The following is an 18,410-nucleotide window of genomic DNA, read 5'->3' as shown; positions in this document are numbered from 1 at the left end:
GTACAAGAGTTCAGTTATTATGGAGCAAGTCAAACACATCTGTAATTCCTTGCATTGTTCTGAGGTCTTTGGGACATCCGTCCCTTCCCCAGCAGTGGACACCTTCCACAGAGAGTTCTGGATATGTCTCATATCAGTTACAGCTAAGTGAATAAATTCTTCTGCTCAAAGCATCAGCTGATATAAATCACTACTGTGCTAATGAAGTCAAAAGAGCCACATCATTTTACAACACAGGACACGACCCATGCTTGCAGCCTGGGAAAGCAAGTCAAACGAAAACTGCCTTTTCTTTTTATAGCCTGGTTCTCTAATTAGGATTTTTGTCTGCACTGTAATTTGGTATTGGAGAAAAAAAAAGAAGAAAAGAGCACCACATTCTTTTGGCAGATGGATCACTATGAGCTATAAAAACTTGTCATAGCTGAGTTTACTCAAACATAACCTGCAAACATCCCAGAGCCTTCAAGACCCCAAAAAGTATGAACAGTAATTGTTGCAAGCACACTAGGAATGGCAATTCAGGTCCTTAGTAAAAAAGCTGGCTGATAAGCACTGACATCCCCCGCCTGGGGAGGGAATAGCTACCGTGATGCTGAAAAATTGGAGCTCAGGAGACTTGAACAAAAGGAGGAGATGGAATAAAACAGCCATCCCATACCTGGACACCAACCTGGCATGTAAGAGTCCAAGCAGCATGCACGTGGCTTGCCTCTGCGGACAAGTGAGGGAAGCGCTTTTGAATTGAAAAAGTGCAAGACTAAGTTCAGATAAAAAACAACTAGGCAAACAAAAAATCAAACTAGCAAATTGTTGCTTGACTATTGTGCAAAGAGTAAGTTACCTATTTTGCCACTCTGGGAACAAATATTTAAGCTGTTTTAACATGACTGTATAATTCACTTGACAAAGAGAAAGGATAACCAAGCTATAAACTGGGAAAAGAGACAAGATGATTAATTATGCAGTTGATAAACAGTTTGCTCTGCTAGAAAAAGACCTGAACTTCAACTGTTCAGTCCTTCCATGCCTGCATATTTCTGCCTAGTTCTCTCAAACCCTCCCTACTCTACAACAGTGTGGGAACAACCTTTGGCAGCCACCTCCTAGGACTTCTCCCACTGAAGGGCAGTGATCCCTGACCCAGCAGGCTAGAGAGCCTATGTTCTGCAGTCTCCTTCAAAGCCACAGAAGAGGACTACCCTCGTATTTTACTAGTATCCCTGTCAGCTTAGTTTCCTGCCTCTGAAGTCAGAGTTTAGGGTGTGAGCTGAAGCACTGCAGGAACCTCACATTCCCCCAGATGGCACAATGATTTCTTGGTGCTAGTCACCTTGTTCTCTAGTGCCAGTCTCCAGCAGAAGTATCAGCATTGCTTCATCACCCCAGTCTGAAGACAGGAAAAACAGTGGGGGTATGATGGAGCAAGGGAAGAAGAGACAATCAAGATTTCAGTAACTCCTGTTATTGTTGAAGGGAACAATTTCTAAAGGCTTCTTCTCAGAAAAGGAAATGGACATGATTGGTTGGGAGCATCCACAAGTATGAATTTCAAATATTAACCCCCAGGAGTCCCTTATTAAAGGTGACGTTAATCAAAGGGACAGGCCAGAATTTACTCTTTGTTCCTTTCAGCTTTATAGAAGGAATGCAGGAGAATGTGTGTTGGGAAAGCTTTCAGGCTTTGCCACACGTGAGGAGACCTGGGCCTGTCTTCCCTCTTGTATGAGCTTCCTTACTTGTCAGCATGATTCTTTCCACTGAGCAACAGGTAAAAGAAAAGCTTTTTAAAAAGGAAATGCTGCACTTTTCCATTAAGGTTACAAGTTACAAACCTCCACAACTAGCATACTTCTCCTACTGAAAAACAGGAGGGAGCATTTTTTCCACACACAGTCAACAGTTTTCTCTTATTTGCCTACTTCTGCAATCAGTATTTTGGTGGCAACCCCCCTCCCAACACAGTTAGGGATACTCAGTGGTTTCAGCAGTCTGCCCAAGCAGGGCAAGGACAGCTGCATTTTGAACAGGATTGATCCAGAGACATGAATAAACTCAAACTGATGCAGGCATGACAAAGTCATGCAAGTGATTTCTCATGACCTGACCCATCATGAACATTCACAAGCCCTAACAGGCATTGCAGGAAGGAGACTTAATAGGACTTGTCATCCACCTTTGCATTTTCTGCACAAGAAGGGAGAGCTAGCAACCCAAGTCCTCTCCCACAGACATTTTGACTCATCTGACAGACACACAAACAAAACAAACTGCTCGAGACCCTCTTCTCCAGTGCCTCCTTGAGCACTTATTCCCATCTAAAAGAAGGTGGCAGACAACATGCTCTGAATGGGGAGGGCCACACAGCCCTGGATGTATCTGACGACACCGAATCAAATGACACACTATACCAGCTCATACCAACGAGCAGGCTGAAGCCTCCTGCTAAATCTTTATCCATACAAACACCCACACAGCAGAGAGTCCAGGCCAAAAAAGCTACATGACTGCTCAAAGTCTCACATCAAGTCTCATTTCTGACTCTGCTACTGACAAGATTTTAATTACAAGATTAAAAACTGTGGAAGTAGTGTTAACCCAGTGCTAGCTTCCCCTGGGATTTAAGGAGCTCTGTGGGGAAGACACCTTGTTATAAAACCAATCCTCAACTGAAGGAACTGCCAGACGTGGTCTTTAAGGAGAAGGTTTCAGATAACTGCAATAAAAGCTTGACAAGAAAAACACACAGCCACTTAAACCTGACGTCATCTTAATTTGGGCAATTCTGCCCATGGTTTGCTTGGTGATTCAAAATGGGAAGATTTTTAGTGTAAGGACAGAGGGGAGAATCATCATTTGTCTGTCTGCCAGATCAACATAGTCAAACAAGGCCTCATGTGTGACAGAACTTTTTTTTTTTTTTTTTTTAATAACTACATATCTGTGAGCATTCACACACTATAGAGGCATGAATCATTTGGGTATAACACTGACTATCAAGATGGATAGGTAAGATTTCTAAATGTGAAGTAGTAGTACAACACTAGGGTCCCCCCCTCTCCTCACAACTCCCTCAAACAAGTGGAGCGGTTGCAGTTGGCATGCTTAAGTGATAACACAGTACTAGCAGCACAAGGTATGCTCTCCTCAGAAACGAGGCAGCTCATGGTGATCCTCAGCATGTTATCCTTCAAACAGCAGTGCAGTCCCTCTACCTGCCCTGAAGTCAGGCCATTCCTGCAAGTTGTAATGAAGTGCCTGAGAGGAGGAGTGAGAGGGCTCCTAGGTTCCTCTTACATCACTTCAGCCTTTAAATGGGGCCACAAATCCACTCTTCACTTTGCCCAGGCACACTTTCAGGCACCGAAATGAAATTTCATCTTACCTTGTCTTTGTATAAAAACCCTGAGCAGTGGATGAGCACTTGAAACAGCCTTGAAGAAGTTGTCATCATTATTAATAGGGAGAAGGTCTCCATGCACATCAGCATATCCAATCATCACTTCCAGGTTGGCTATGTGATGAATGTGAAGAATTAGTTTGTAGAAGTCTTCAAACTTTCCTGGCTTGTAGCGATCCAGGGAGAACCTTCTGAACTCTGCCCCGAACTGCAAGAGAAAACAGAGCGTGTGCTGTCAAACATCACCACAGCCCAATGCTCTAGCTTGGCATTTGAACATGGTACACATCACCTCTCTCTTGCTATGATGAATACAGTCATAGAATATTGGTGCTTTCAAGTCTACAAATGACCTTTTAGGTCCTCACACTGGAATATAACCACGGCTACCAAGACACCACCCTGCTCAACAACAGACACGCTCAAGTGTGCCACCTTAAAAGAAAGTGTATTTTTTAAATATTAAGTTTTCATTAAATCCTCTAGAGGATAATTGCATTTGTAGGATTTAACTTTGAAGCTCCACCATTCTTTACCATCATCTTGGGCATCCACAGAACCATTCTTCTCCAAAGCAGAAGTGTTCACTCTACTGCTTTCAAAAGAAGTTACTCAGCTATTCAAACAACCTTGTAAAAATTCTTTGCACGCTTCCCATCAATACCACTGGGATCCCAACCACAAGACCTTTAAAGAAGTGTGGTATGCAAGTGCACAGCTTGTTATTAGGAAATACACTCAACTCTACATGCCCCCTGAATTTCCTGGTATCCATACAGGAGGAGGAAAGTTCTTATTCTAAGTTAGTTTTCATGGGTTTAATTTTTCTGTCACTCCCCTGGTTTTGATTTTTGAAGCTTTACAGACCAGAAAGTGGCTGTTAAAAAAAAAAAAAGGAGGGTGTGATTTGGCACAAGACAATTGAAAATGTTATAAATCCACGAAGTTATTTAAAGTAAGTCAGAAAGTGATTGAGGAAAAGATTTCAATGGACCTTATTTCTGATATTAGAAACAAAATATGCTATTAAGAACGGGATGAAAACAAATCAGATTCTCTAGTCAAGGAATTGAAGAGAGTGAAAAAGCAGGCATCTAGTTAAACTAAGTAGCTTAAATCATCTTTCTGGTAGATTTAATTTCATAACTCAGATTGTATAGTACTGGTAAACTCCTGCTCACCAACTGAACCTCTACATCATGCTAACTGACTCCTGAAAGGATGGAACCACATCCAGAAATCCAAGAACAAGAAAGACTGTTACTAGGATCTCATGGAAGTTCTCATTTGTAAAGTCAGTCAATACCAGGGCAAGAAACCAAAGACAAAAAAACTAACGAGCAAACAAAGGAGAAAAAAAAAAAGGTAATTTTCTGTAGATAAATTCTTCCTCAAAATGGAGAATGACTTGCTTAGAGGTTCTCAGATGTTAAATCAACTTATACATGCAGGCTGCTTTTTTGCTGAGACTAACAAAAGTATGAATCATCACCATAATCATCTTCAAGCAAAAAAAAAAAACCCAACCCTACTGGCTTTGGGTGCAAGCATGTTCTCAAATTACTTCCGCAGTTATGAAAATCGCACTCTTCAGCATCAAAGCCTAGTTGTGATCATCTGAAGGCTTGTTTAGTCAAATTATGCTGCTTGTTTGTAATATTAACTGCTAGTTCCAGTTTGGATTTCAATTCAGAGTGCCCATCCAAATGCACAAAAGCCGAACAAACCACAGCTGGTTCCAATGGAGGGAAAACAGTCCTCCTTTGTCTTCCACACCCTGCTCCTCTCCAGAAAAATCCAAGTGGCAACTTACTTCTGTTGACACATTTCAAATTGAAAAAAAGCTTAAGTCTTTTTATTTGAAAAGTATCTTAAAGTTTTCTTTTTCCTAGATTCAAACATGAAGCAACCATCTTTAAGTGACAAGTTGAACATCTACATGGTAAACTAAAGGGGCACGAACAAGATCTTTGTAGGCTTTGTTTAGGGCTGCACCTCCTGCTCCGCACACCAGGAACAAAGGATTCCTTTAGCTGAAAAAGCACCAGGCCAGGGTATTCGGATGCCAATCCCAGTAACCACTTGTTTACTGGACAGACAACTTATTCAGGACCATTACCATGCACGGTACTTGCAAGGAAGCAGATGCTGTGCAGTCTCACCCCAGCCAGTACAACACCCATCCTACACAACCACCCGGACACCAGCCCCACATGGTCTTGCCAGGGGAGCCCATCAGCCCTGCTCTGCCCGACACACACACTGAGGCACAGGCAAGATCCCATGCCAGGGCATCGCACTCAGTGGGAAAGTGACACGGCAAAGGAGAGGAAAGAAGCAAGGACGGTTATTTACACATTGGTATGACCCAAAGTTCAGCTTAAGCTGCCACATGAGAGGAGGACAGCTGGCGAAAGGGCCAGCCTAACCCCACGGGCACGCTAGACGTGACTGTATCAGTGGAGTGTGGCACATGGGTAACAGTCCACCCACAGGGATGCAACTGCAGACTTGGGGCGCTGAGGTCTGATGCGAACGCTGTATAGTCAAATGGACTCGTTCACACGTTCAGCCTCGGGAAAGCCCAAGAGACAGCTTCCTTCACCTAGGAATGGGACAGCGATAAACAAATGCAAGTGATTTCACTTGTGCTTTTTGCATGACACTGCTATTTAAGGCGAGGGAGCTAGAAGGTTATTCTGCAGAGAGGAGTAGGAGTGAAGAGTCTCTTCAAAAGAAATCTAAGAGGATAATGCAGATGATGTTTTGTTGTTTAAAGGTTAGTATTATTGTAGTAGTAGTTTAGCTGATGAATCCACCCCATGCATATACACAGGCAGCAACCATTGTCAACTGGTCTTTTCAGAAGAGGGGAAAAAAATGTTTCAGCAGTGACCGTTCATTCATCATCCCTAATGAGGCTGATAAAGAGTATCGCAGTAATAATAGGTTTTGCAGTACCGCACAGCTTGGAGACTGGGTGCTCTGCATTGTATTCAGCCAGGACTTCAAGATAACATCCACCACATATCTTCCAGAAACTACAAATTCTGAGGGCTTTGCACAGATAGCCAAGATGACTATCTGCTTTACTAAGCTACAAACAAAGTTCATCTTTGGTATATCCCTCCACAGAAAGAGACACAAGGACTGGTGTCTGCCAGCAGAGTCTCTGCCAGAACAATACTGTATTACCCTGTTTGATAAACTAACAGTTTTAACAAGCAGATTAGTTTTCCATAATGAAGTAAATTATTCTGACCTATTTATCTAACGCAGATACTGCATCTACTATTGCAGAAGTCAGAGGACAGGAGGGTCCAAGGGAAAAGAATTTAGTCTGACAGAGCTAATAATGACTGAAAAAACCTAGAAAGAACCATACACTTTCACAGAATCACTAAGGTTGAAAAAGACCTGTAAGATCATCAAGTCCAACCATCAACCAACACCACCATGCCCCACAATGCCTCATCCACATGTTCCTTGAACACCTCCAGTGATGGTGACTCCACCACTTCCCTGGGCAGCTTATTCCAGTGTTTCACCACTCTCTCAGTAAAGAAATTTTTCCTAATATCCAGTCTAAACCTTCCCTGGCGCAACTTGAGGCCATTTCCTCTTGTCCTGTCGCTAGTTACGTGGCAGAAGAGACCAACACCCACCTCTCTGCAACCCCCTTTCAGGTAATTGTAGAGAGCGATAAGGTCTCCCCTCAGCCTCCTCTTCTCCAGACTGAACAACCCCAGCTCCCTCAGCTGCTCCTCATAAGACTTGTGCTCCAGACCCCTCACCAGCTTCATCGCCCTTCTCTGGACACACTCCATCACCTCAATGTCTTTCTTGTAGTGAGGGGCCCAAAACTGAACACAGGATTCGAGGTGTGGCCTCACCAGTGCCCAGTGCAGGGGCACGATCACCTCCCTGCTCCTGCTGGCCACACTGTTTCTGATACAAGCCAGAATGCCATTGGCCTTCTTGGCCACCTGGGCACACTGCTGGCTCATATTCAGCCGGCTGTCAACCAGCACCCCCAGGTCCTTCTCTGCGGGGCAGCTTTCCAGCCACTCGTCCCCAAGCCTGTAGTATTGCATGGGGTGGTTGTGACCCAAGTGCTGGACCTGGCACTTGGCCTTGTTGAACCTAAGAATAAGTTTCACAAAGAATAAGCTCTGTTCCAAGATCCTCCGAAGTATCAGCCAATCACTATACTTGCTGTCTGTAGCTAGATGAGAAAAAGGACCCAACAAAATGCTATACATCAAGCAGGAACCTGAGCAAAAACAGATGCCAAGAAAAATTAGCAAAAAAAGAAAAAAAAAAGTGTTCTGATAAAAGTTGTGTTAAAGAAGGAGAAAAGTCACAGCTAGCTGACCAAAACGTACACAGGCTGACCAAGAGCAATCAACTGTTTTGGGTTTTTTTCTGGCTAGGGGGGACCAGCGGTCAGGGAAGAGTGCAGGATTTCGAGGTTTGTTTACTTGGAGGGCTGCTATTTTGTGAAATTAAATGGAAAAGTTCTTTGCAGGCAAGAGAGACCAACTTTTTTTTTCTTTAAATTTTAAGTTTCAAAAAGTTTACAGGGTCAAAAATGAAGCCTACGTTTATGAGGTGACATCCCTCTAGTTTATTGCTGGCTTTGAGTTCAGGCTATTGTAATAACAAAACATCAAAGAACAACATTTAGCAATAAACATGAATTACGTTAGCTACCTACTTCTCCCATGAAGTAAATATCAGGAACAGAAAGAAAAACAAAGACTTTCATCCTTGCATGGACTGTAATTTCTGCTTACCTGCTAGATTTTCAAAATGAGGAAGACCTGACCAGGGCTGCTTTATCAGTGAGAAGGAGCAGAGACCAAGACAGAGGAGAAGGGAAGACTGAATGTAAATGGGTTTGTGCTGGCTGACTTCATCTTCTGAAGCTCACCCAGTGCTCTCTTGCTCTGCTCCCAGTCTCAGAGTGGTTGTTGCTAGTGGCAAGATGCCACCAATCAAGCAGATGTTCTCTGCAACAAGTTCTCTCTTCTCCCCTTCAACTGCCTGCCCCAAAGCAGCTCTGCTCGATCCCAATGATCAAGCTGTTGGGAAGCGTGGGATTTTGTGTTCTACTCAGTTACCTGTTCACCTCCTGCTGTTTCTTCCAAGAGACAGTCACAAGAGCAAGACAGCCTCTCTTTTATGTGCCCTTCATAGGAACCCCATCACAGACACAATTTCATTACCTTCTCCCTCAAAGTTTTTTCCTGATTGGCATCGTGCCATACTCCTACCCTTCTCCCTTGCACTGTCCCCTTTCACTCCCCCATAAAAATACAGCCATGCTCAGTATCTTCAATACTTAGAATAGCTTCTCCCCCCAAAGAAACCCAGTGGTTCCCCTTCTTTTTCATGCTTCTTGGACACAATGCTTCATGTCTCTGCTTTTCATTTGAAGAACAGCCTTTGCAAACCCTCCAGTCTGTGAGGCTGAGTCCATGACAATATTTTTCTCTCTTCTGTATCTACTCAGAAGACAAATTCAGCTTCTTTCTCTGTCCCCATCACTCTCAGATCAACTTCTGTTCATGAGATGCACCTCCCATGCAAGCTCTTACTGATGTCTTCACAGATGCTCAGCTGCCAGCTCAAGGGCAACTTAAAGTTAAGTTCTCTTCCCTGCTTCACCTACCTTCTTTCATGATTACTGGGCACAAGACCATTACACTGCCTTCCTCAGCACCTGTAACTGTAGTATCACCCTTCATCCATGCAGTTGCATATACCTGTATGTTAATTACCCAGATCTTTCCTGGCCAGTATCTTAAATCCATGGACACCATTCAGCTACTCATCTGCACAGCCAGACTTTGCCTTGACTGCTGCTCTGTACTTTTCCCTAGATTTTCTAAACACTATTTTGCCTCATTACCACACAACTATTTCTTAGTTGGTGGTAATTTGTGAAAATAGCTATCCACAAAAGCTATTTTCCCAGTCTGCTCTTCTGAACTCATCATTCCCTTCTTTGCCACCCCTGCTCCAGTAGCTCCTCTCCTATCAGGTCACCTGTGTAGCTGCTTTCTCCCTACCATCTCTCTCCGTCAGTACTGCCTCCCAGCAGCACACAGTGCCAGCCTTCCTCACTACCTCAACTCTTGATGTTTAAACCCACAGTTCTGTTCTCCTTCAAGAAGCAGTTGTTGGCAGCAAAACCTTTAAAATAAATCTTTGCCTTAAGTTGTTGGTCTACCTTTCCAAAACCAAATCTCTTCCTTTTTTCTTCTAGTCCCCTACATCTCTGGGAAGAAACCAAAGTCTGTTTGCAAAGGATGTAGGCCAAGCTCATCTGTATTTTCAAGAACACACACCATCACACCACACAGCTTCAGCACAAACACAGCACAAGACGCATACATCCATAGCATGTCACCATCAGTACAAGGGGGAAAGGAACATTTGGCACCTTGCCACCCAGAGGGACAAAGGACCACTGAATCAGTTGGTCTGGTCAACACTACCAACAGCAGACAAGCCCATGAGCCTAGCTTCCTGCAGAAAGGCAGCCCTGCACTAGTACAAGTCTCTAGCAAAAGCAAACCATTTTCCAAACATTTACTAAGAGAGATACCTGCGTGGTTACAAGACACCTGTAACCATTAAGGCTGGTTCCAAACTTATTTAAGACCCTTTTAGTTTCCGCCAGAGGTTTCCCCATGAACTCAGGGCCAACAACAGCTGCAGAGAAGTAATTTGATGCGCACACACCCCCCCACAAACCCCTAGCCAGACCTGACAGGGGACTGGGAACAGCTGTGCAGGGCAGAAGCAGGAGGGATGGATGGCCCCAGGGCGGGTGGCCCTGGGGCTGGTGCACCACACCCTGCCCCAGACCTTTCTGCCTCAATTAACTTCAGGAATTTCCAATGACAACAGGACTACCTCTGTACTGGGAGATTTTGCCTTCCCTTAGAGGGAGGGAATGTCTCTAAAGGCACATTTCATCTTTAACTTCTGGCCTGCATTGTAAAGGTAATTAGGGGCAAGCAATCAATCCTTGGAAGAGCATTTCTTGGTTACTAAAAGCTCAGATTAAGTGTGCACAAAGTCTCTTATAAAGGGAATGATAAGGGACTACTGAGGAAAGCACTATTAATTGCACCCCTGAAGAACTCCTTGGAGGAGGCTATTCCTGCAGCCTGCCAGACGGAGCCTCCACAGGTATTTTAACCTCACGCAGGAGACATTCCTTTCTGACTTGGCTGTAAACAACTTTTCAACTTTAAAGAGCACCTCGGCAAATTAAAGGTCCATTGTTCAGTGTCCTTTAGGACTGTTTCAGTGTGGCGAGACTAAAATTCGGAAGACTATTCACGTAAGACAGACTGGCTGGACGAAGTTTTAAGCAGATCAGAAGTTGCCAAGGTACTAGGTTAAAAACGATTACAAAAACAAAGGTGAGAACCTGGAGGCAGGAGCAAGAATAGGGGAGTATGGGAGGTGCTGAAACACAAGGTAGCCACCCTAGCCTTCTGGTCAATGCATCGCAGGGATATTGATAACCATCCGGTTAGCACAGCTAGCACCCAAGTCTATAACAGATTACTAACTTCGGGAATATTGTCAGAGGAACTACCATCTTTCAGTAACTAGACTTTGACCTTTTTTTTTTTTTTGTTACACAGGACCTGAGACTATAACCCTAGTACCAGAGCATATCCTCCTCTATCCTATGCTCTGTGAAGCCAGGTAGCTCAAAGCACATGTCCCAGCCTTCCTTGTATCTCCTACGGGCACTACTGCTCACATAATGCCAAAGTATGGGTCAGAGAATATAGTTACACTGTGCTGGTGCTTATTGCAGCTGTCACCTGAACAGAACTATCGCAAAATGACTGTGCAACACCTTTTCGGCTGAAAAGTTTGGCCTCTCACCTGTCAAGGGCAGCAAGCATGCACAGGACCAACTGCTGTGGCTCAGCTGCGGCATGGTAACTTGTTAAGCTGCAGTCACTTTCTCGCAAGTTACCTAACCATTTAAAGACAGACTTAAGTTTACTAGGTATGATCACTTCAAAAAGTCATCCTACTATGAAAAACAAAGATTAGTAATAACAGCAACCAGAAGTTTAGTAGATGCTATTTAGCACATCACAGTAAATACAGTATCTGCTGTCAGAAGCTCAGCAAACTGGGAGGGAAAGGAACTGAGGCAAGATTTCTTAAGAGATTAACATTTACAGTCTTTCTCTTGACACATTTTGCAACAATCCAGACAATCTCAAGTTCCTATTGCTGTGGCATACTGTTTTCATTTGAGTGGGGGAAGCATTGTGGGTTTCTGAGTCCATGCCACATTTGGTTTGCATATAATCAAATATGTTTTGAAGCTCAAAACCAGAAGTTAAATCAGCTGGTTACAGGGCTTTTCATTGCACTTATTTTAGTTTTATTCTAGGTATGACAAGTATGACCTTAACTTGGAAGAATCTAAAGTACTGCTTAAAAACTTAAAGCAGACTTAAAGTCTGCTTTAACATCCTGTAGGTTTAAAGAGAGTGATGCTTTTTGATCAATTTTGAAGTGTGCTACACATGGAAAACATTTCTTAAAATTTCAGAAGGCCTGTAAGGCTTCAGGGTTACAGTGAAATCAAAGTACAAAAGGCTGGAAAACACAATTTGTAGACCTCTCTCACTTAGTTAACGCCAGACAGAGAAGAAACAGACCTTTAAAATCTCTTTACAGGGGACTGGTAAAAACAAGTTTGCTCTTACTACTATTGCTAGAGTTATAACACTGCTTGGTGTCATACTTTATACCTTTCAAATACACAATGTGTGTACATATACTGTAATAGCTAAACAGTCATGTAGACATGTCATACTGCTAAGATGTCTGAGCAGTATCAGCAACTTTTGGGGGGGGGGGGGAAGAACGTGAAGGGTTTAAAACAGCTGTGTGTACGTAACAAGCACAGGTACACTCCTCCTAAAAACAGGAGATGACACGTGAGCAGGACAAACCACCCACAAGCTGGGTATTACATCAATCTAGCAGTTGGGCAGGCTTGCTGAAGCACCGACTTCTATGCTTGCCCAAGACCAAAACATATCATTTTATCTGCTAGTGAGTTCATAAAAGCACAAGAGCATAGCTGATCCCAAACATGCTTCTCTTTGAGGACCATAACAGTATCACTTCTATCCTCTGGACACATCAGAATATGATTGAAAATGTATTAAAAATCCATTTGCAGCATGCATCTGAACACCAACATTTACTGGAACAAAGTCAAAACAGGATGGGAGAAGAGAGCAAAAAAAATATGGTTATAGTTAACTGGATATATTTATCTTAATGGGTTTGTTTATAGTAGTAGGATGTTAGTCACATTATTGTTAATTTGTAAATCAGTTTGTAATGCAAGAAAACATGACATTTCTGCCTTATTAATAGTGTCACAGTCAGTGCTTGAGTCAGGTAGGTGTGCTTTTATAATTTTCAGCCATTATCAAAAGTTCCATCATCTGAGAGGTTCAGCAACAACAAGGGTTCTTTTTCCAAAGGACTATTTTTCAGGGAACCATAAGCGCATTTAGCCGCTTTTGAAGCTATGACAAAGAATTCTTACTCATATATACAGCTTCCAGGAAATCATATAGTAGTAGCAGAAAAATAGTTCTCTGCTGGTTTTAAGCCAGAAACATAAAACTTAAGTTTCAAAGTGGGAAACCCCACCCCCCACTTTCACAAACAATTCAAAGGGCATTTAAAGGCCTGAAGCAATCTTATACCCTGACTATTCCAGAATATCCAAGTGACTGGAAAAGAAATATACACTTGGGCTGATAGCTACCTTCCTATTTGAAAAGCTGTATATACAATTCAAGAAAAAAATAAAAATCTCTTTTCACTCAGAGCAGGATGACAGAAGATTGGCTACATGTAGCTATAATTAAAGAGAAGTCTCACCACTAATGTAGGAATTCCTATTTTAAAAATATTTGTTCTTCTGTAAGGCTTACACTCATGGGGAGAGGGGCCTGCAACCTCTCTGTAAAGCTAAGGGAAGAAAATGAAAAATAGGTTTGGGATCTCGTGGCCACAGGCAGGATTCTTAACAAAACAAACAAAAAAAGCCCCACACATCGCATGCACTGGAGCTCTTGGTAGAAGAGGGAGAGAAAGGGTCACCTGGAAACCTTTTTCAGAGATTAGAGGCAATTTCTTCAGAGGGGACAGATACTTCACTTGTCACCCGATGGGGCAAAGGAGCCAGTAAGTACTACACACATGAGAATACACAGTTGTTTTAAGCCAGCAAGATAATGCGTTTTCAGATCCTGTCTAAAAAGGCTGAAACATTAATCCTGACCTACACAGACAACACCTCGATAAGAACTGAGTTTCTAATTTATTCTGTCGTGAAAGACAGGAGAAGAGGGATAAGGTGTAATTACAATTCAATTAATATTTTCCTACGACATGTGCCAATTTCTACGCAGGTTTCTCTTTATCCTTCCGCTTTCCTATCTAGCAATAAGCTTTTAAGTGATTTGATTATAAGGCCAGCTCTCAGGGGAGGAGGCAGAGGAAGGGAGGAAGCACAGAGCCTGATGGAAGAGGACTTCTTAAAGCAGAAGCCTACAGCAATTTGCATCACTGCCATGTCTGAAAACGAGATGTGCACAGATGGCTGATGCTCTGTTTTCCCCTTCAGTATTTGCCACAACACAGTGATCTGAGAGGCTTCTGCAGCACCTTACATTCACCAGAGAAAAAACAACCTGACGTACGCCAAGAGGTATTACACAGCACCACCAAGCTCATCCTTCTGCAAAGATGTGTAGCCAGAGAACATATCATTGCGAATGTTCCCACCGGGTAGTCACAAGGCATTAAAATATCCACGAGCATCGGGAGCTGAAGCATGCTTCTGGGCCACGTTCCCAGCGGGGCTGATGGGTCAGGCTAGGTCCAGGGAAGGTACAGGCTGGTTTAGACCAGCTGAAATCTGATCATCCACAAAACTCACACGTCTACTGGACAGTGAAAGAGGAATACTGTGTGCAGCTTTTTGGCCCTTCAGCCCAAGAAGAATGTTGAAAAACTTCAGCGAGTTCAGCCACTAAGATGCTCCCTCCCTTCTTCCCTCCCCCCTCCTTTTATTTTATTTTTTTTAAATAATCCTCTGACACACATCAGGAATCTTAAAATTTGAGGATAGTTGGTGATTGCCAGGGAAGTGTCCTATCCAGTACAGCACTAAGGATCTGACAAACTCTCCCCTTCCAATAATCAAGGGCACAAACTAACTTTCAAGCATTTTATTTTGAAGAAAAGGAAAGAAACTCAGGAAATCCATTAAAACCTTGGTCAGTTTTCACAGGAGCCATTTCTGAATTGTGACTAATGCAACACACCAGCTGCATGGTGGTTTATCCTTAAGGAAGGAACCACCTGGTTATCATAAGAGAGGCAGGGCTATCAACAACCCAGCGTTTGCAGACTATCGCCCATCTGACTCCCCACAGCTAATTTTTCCAGAGCTCCTTCACGTCCAACTCAATCTTCAGAGGAGAAAAGCTGTTTCACCCTGTTGTGTAAAAGCAACGCTCTCTCACACCCAGCTCCTCCGCTAAAAGGGATTCCACCTGCCCACGGCCCGCCACTTCCCCAGCCTTTGAAAAGCCACCCGAGAATCCCTTGATCCCCAGCCAGCAGCATGCCCCGGCGCAGAGGCTGAGCTGCACCCACCTCCGCTCACCTGGCAGCCTGCGCTCTCAGGCGATAGCTGCAAAATCATGAGTTCTCAGACTCAACTTTCAAGTTCTCAGGCAAGTCCGGACAAGGCCTCGTACTTACAAAACACAGGCAACTAAATGTTTAAAAGGCTGACTACATACGGCTACCAGAAGCAGCATTATTGAATCTTTTTGTTTCCCCAGCCTTAAGACAGTCCACCCAATCAAAAAAAAAACCAACCAAAACAATCCATATTTCTAGATGATCGCAGCAGGACAACCCAGTGATCCACAGGGACAAGACAGACAGCATCATAACCAACCCTACAAGATTACCATGTTTTAACAAGAGGTATAAGGTCTTTATATAGTACCTTGCCAGGTACTGTTGGCCAGAGCTTTTCACTGGATCTACTTCTAACCATTGAAGAGTAACTCCGTGAAAGGGAACCTAGAAGCTTTACAGACAAAAGAAAACCATCTTGCAATGTCAGTACCGACCACTGTTTGCCAACAACCTGCAACAGCCTGCTACATAAACAGTCTCGATATTATTGTGCACAATTCACACTAACAGTATAACCCCACCGGCACCAGGAAATTCAACAGCACAGCCTCCACTGACCCATGCTGCATGTTAATGGATCATCACTATGTAGGCCCTCAGCAGGATATTTTGATTAAGTTTTCTTCCAATGCAGCACAGTTCTCTAACGTAACTTCTGGGCCATCAGCAGTGACAACCCTGAGCTACAGAAGACCTCCAGTAAACCCCTCCCACCCACACAAGTTTATTTTCCTTTTCTGCAGAAGTCTGCAGTCACTCGTACACTTACAGCCTCCCTAAATCACTCTGTATCTATACAACTGTGTAGAATTCACTTACAGGATTCCTGCAGCTGTAAAGGAGGCTATGAGGTGTTCATTATAAGGTTGCTTTTTAATTGTTAACAGAACAAACTCAAGCTCTGGCAGTATTAAAGTAGAAGAGAGCGGATGAACTTAAAAAAAAAAAATAAATTCTCATCTGCATATAACTCAGTAACTAGAAAACAGGATCTGGAGCATTTGGGGGCCACAGTGAATGTCGTGGGTGGGTTACACCTTAGAAACAGCACAAACTGAACCAAAACTTTCCAGCAATGGAAGCAGGATGGAACTTTCCAGGCCAGCTGAGCCCCTTCAAGTGGCAACAGGAGGTTAGGAAATAAGGGCCTCAACCTACATTTAAGGTGCCACGTTTAGAAAAGATTGGAGTGTCCCTTAGACATAAAGTAGTTTTCCCACTGAAGCCATCCGACCATCCTCAGGTCTATGTGTTGCTTAAGGCTGTTTGATCTGAATGCAAATACTAACCCCAGCAAGGGACAAAAATGGGGACCACCAAGCACAAAGTCCCAAAGACGTCGCCTCCAATACCACCTCAGCAGGTGATCAGGGCTGTGCACAATTCCAGGACATGCTAACATTACTCCGTACTCTTTCCAACTTACGCATTGCCTACGCCTTTTCTGTTATATGTATATAAAACATGGGCTTCCAGGGAGATTTCTCAGTTTTGCTTAGATGCTGCTGATTTTTGCACACAAGAGGTGGCAGGCAAGATTTTCATGTGCTGCTTCAACCAAGAGCGACCAGAGCCTCTTGAAGAGAGCTCAGTAAGACCAACCATAGACACAGCCAACCGATACCATCGTTTTAAGAAGCCAAGCTCTGGCAGCCAGCTGTTTCTGCACATGACAGCCCTGCAGATCACGACTCCCTCCCAAAAATACGAGCGTGCAGAAGCTGGCTGGCTTATCGCGGAGCCGGCACCCCCAGGTAACACCTGGTAAAACAGCCACGGGAGGGTGAAGCTTCCCGCAGGCCTCGCTCCGGCTCCTCCGGCTCGGATCTACGGCAGGATTTCGGCGCTGCCAGCACCGGCGGGGGCTACCCGGCCCTTCTCTCTCCCAGTCCTCCGCTCCGCGTGCCAAACCGCGACGGGGGACCCGACCCACCACCCCGGAGACGGCCGAAGCAGCCGGGCGGCGTGCTCCAGCGGCTGCGGGGGGGGGGGGGGCAGGAGCACCCGGGGGGCGGCACTGCCTCCGGCCTCCCACCCGCCCACCGGCGCCCCGGGCCCGAGCCCCAGCCCTGCGCCAGGCGAGGCGACCGGCGCTTTCCGAGCTGCCCCACAAAGTTAGCGCCGAAGTCCCCGCGGCGAAACAAAAGATCGAGCGGGAGCGGCGGGCGCGGGGCCCCTGGCGCCCGCCCGCTCCGGCCCCGCCACCGCCCCGGGGACGGGCGGAGAAGGGTCGCGCCGCCACCGCCTCACGCCGGGCAGGGGCGGCTCGCCGGGGGCGAGGCCGGGAGCTGCGCCCGCAGCGGGGATCCCGCCTCTCCGCGGGCTGCGCCAGCCCGTCACCGCTCTCCGGGCTGCGGCGGGGGCACGGCTCCGGCAGCATCGGGCGGGGAGGCGGCCGGGGGGTGTGAGGGATGCCGGGGGGGCTCCACTCGTTTTCGGCGGAGCAGGCCGGGCAGGGGCGCACCCCTCCGCCGCCGGGCGAGGCCGCGCCGCGCTCTCCTCACCTTACTCTTCACTTCCACCGCGCTGCACTCCAGATACCGCAGAGTCTGAGATTTGTTGAAACTCCGGTTCATCTTCCCGGCCCCGCTGCCTTCCCACCACCCCGCGCCGCCGCCGCCTCCCGCCCGCCGCGGGCCGCGCGCCCCGGGACGCCCCCGCGAGCCGATCGCCCCGCGAGCCGATCGCCCCGCGCGCGGCAGGCGGCACGCGGCGCCCCGCTACCGCTCCGCTCCGCTCCGGCCACTTTGTCCCGGCGCGCCAATGAGAGCGGCCGCTCCTGCTGGGCTCGCGCTTCGGCTCCCAACAGCCGCGCGCCCGCGGCTGGCGGCGGGCGGGCGCCTGGGCCGGCAGGCCACGCCCACGGCCACGCCTACCCTCACCGCTTGGTCCCGCCCCGCCCGGCGGCCGCGGGGCTCCGGCGCGGCTCGGCCCTACGCCTGCGAGCGGTGCGCGGCTGCCGGGGAGCCGGGGAGGCGGGCGGGGCCGGGGGCGGCCGTGCCGCAGAAGTTGCTGCGGGAATTGCTCCCGGTGCGCTTAAACCGAGTGCGGGCAGTCGGGCCGGTGCGGGGCCGGCCTGCCGTGCGCGCCCCCCCGAGGACGGGCGGTAGCCGGGGCTGGAGGGGCGCCGCTTTAAACCGTTGCCCCGAAAGGCTGCCAGTGGTGCCGGCGCAGAATAAAACCGCGTTATTCTGGGGCCGCGGTAGGCCCCGGC

At 46.3% G+C, this 18,410-nt stretch overlaps 1 protein-coding gene across 1 annotated transcript in view; it reads right to left on the bottom strand.

Annotated features, from left to right (window-relative positions):
* The window catches only part of PARD6G (par-6 family cell polarity regulator gamma), a 66,670-nt gene extending 48,898 nt beyond the window's left edge, over positions 1-17,772 (bottom strand). Inside the window, exons 1-2 of the mRNA XM_059815619.1 lie at positions 17,701-17,772; positions 3,386-3,608 (exon numbers count right to left, since the gene is read on the bottom strand). Of these exons, the coding sequence (XP_059671602.1) occupies positions 3,386-3,608; positions 17,701-17,772 (295 nt within the window). The remainder of the gene's footprint in view (positions 1-3,385; positions 3,609-17,700) is intronic.
* Between the last annotated feature and the right edge of the window lie 638 nt (positions 17,773-18,410).

The sequence above is a fragment of the Gavia stellata genome, chromosome 3 (genome assembly GCF_030936135.1).
Source record: "Gavia stellata isolate bGavSte3 chromosome 3, bGavSte3.hap2, whole genome shotgun sequence".
NCBI classification, from domain to species: Eukaryota; Metazoa; Chordata; class Aves; order Gaviiformes; family Gaviidae; genus Gavia; species Gavia stellata.
This window is presented reverse-complemented; position numbering and strand designations above follow the sequence as displayed.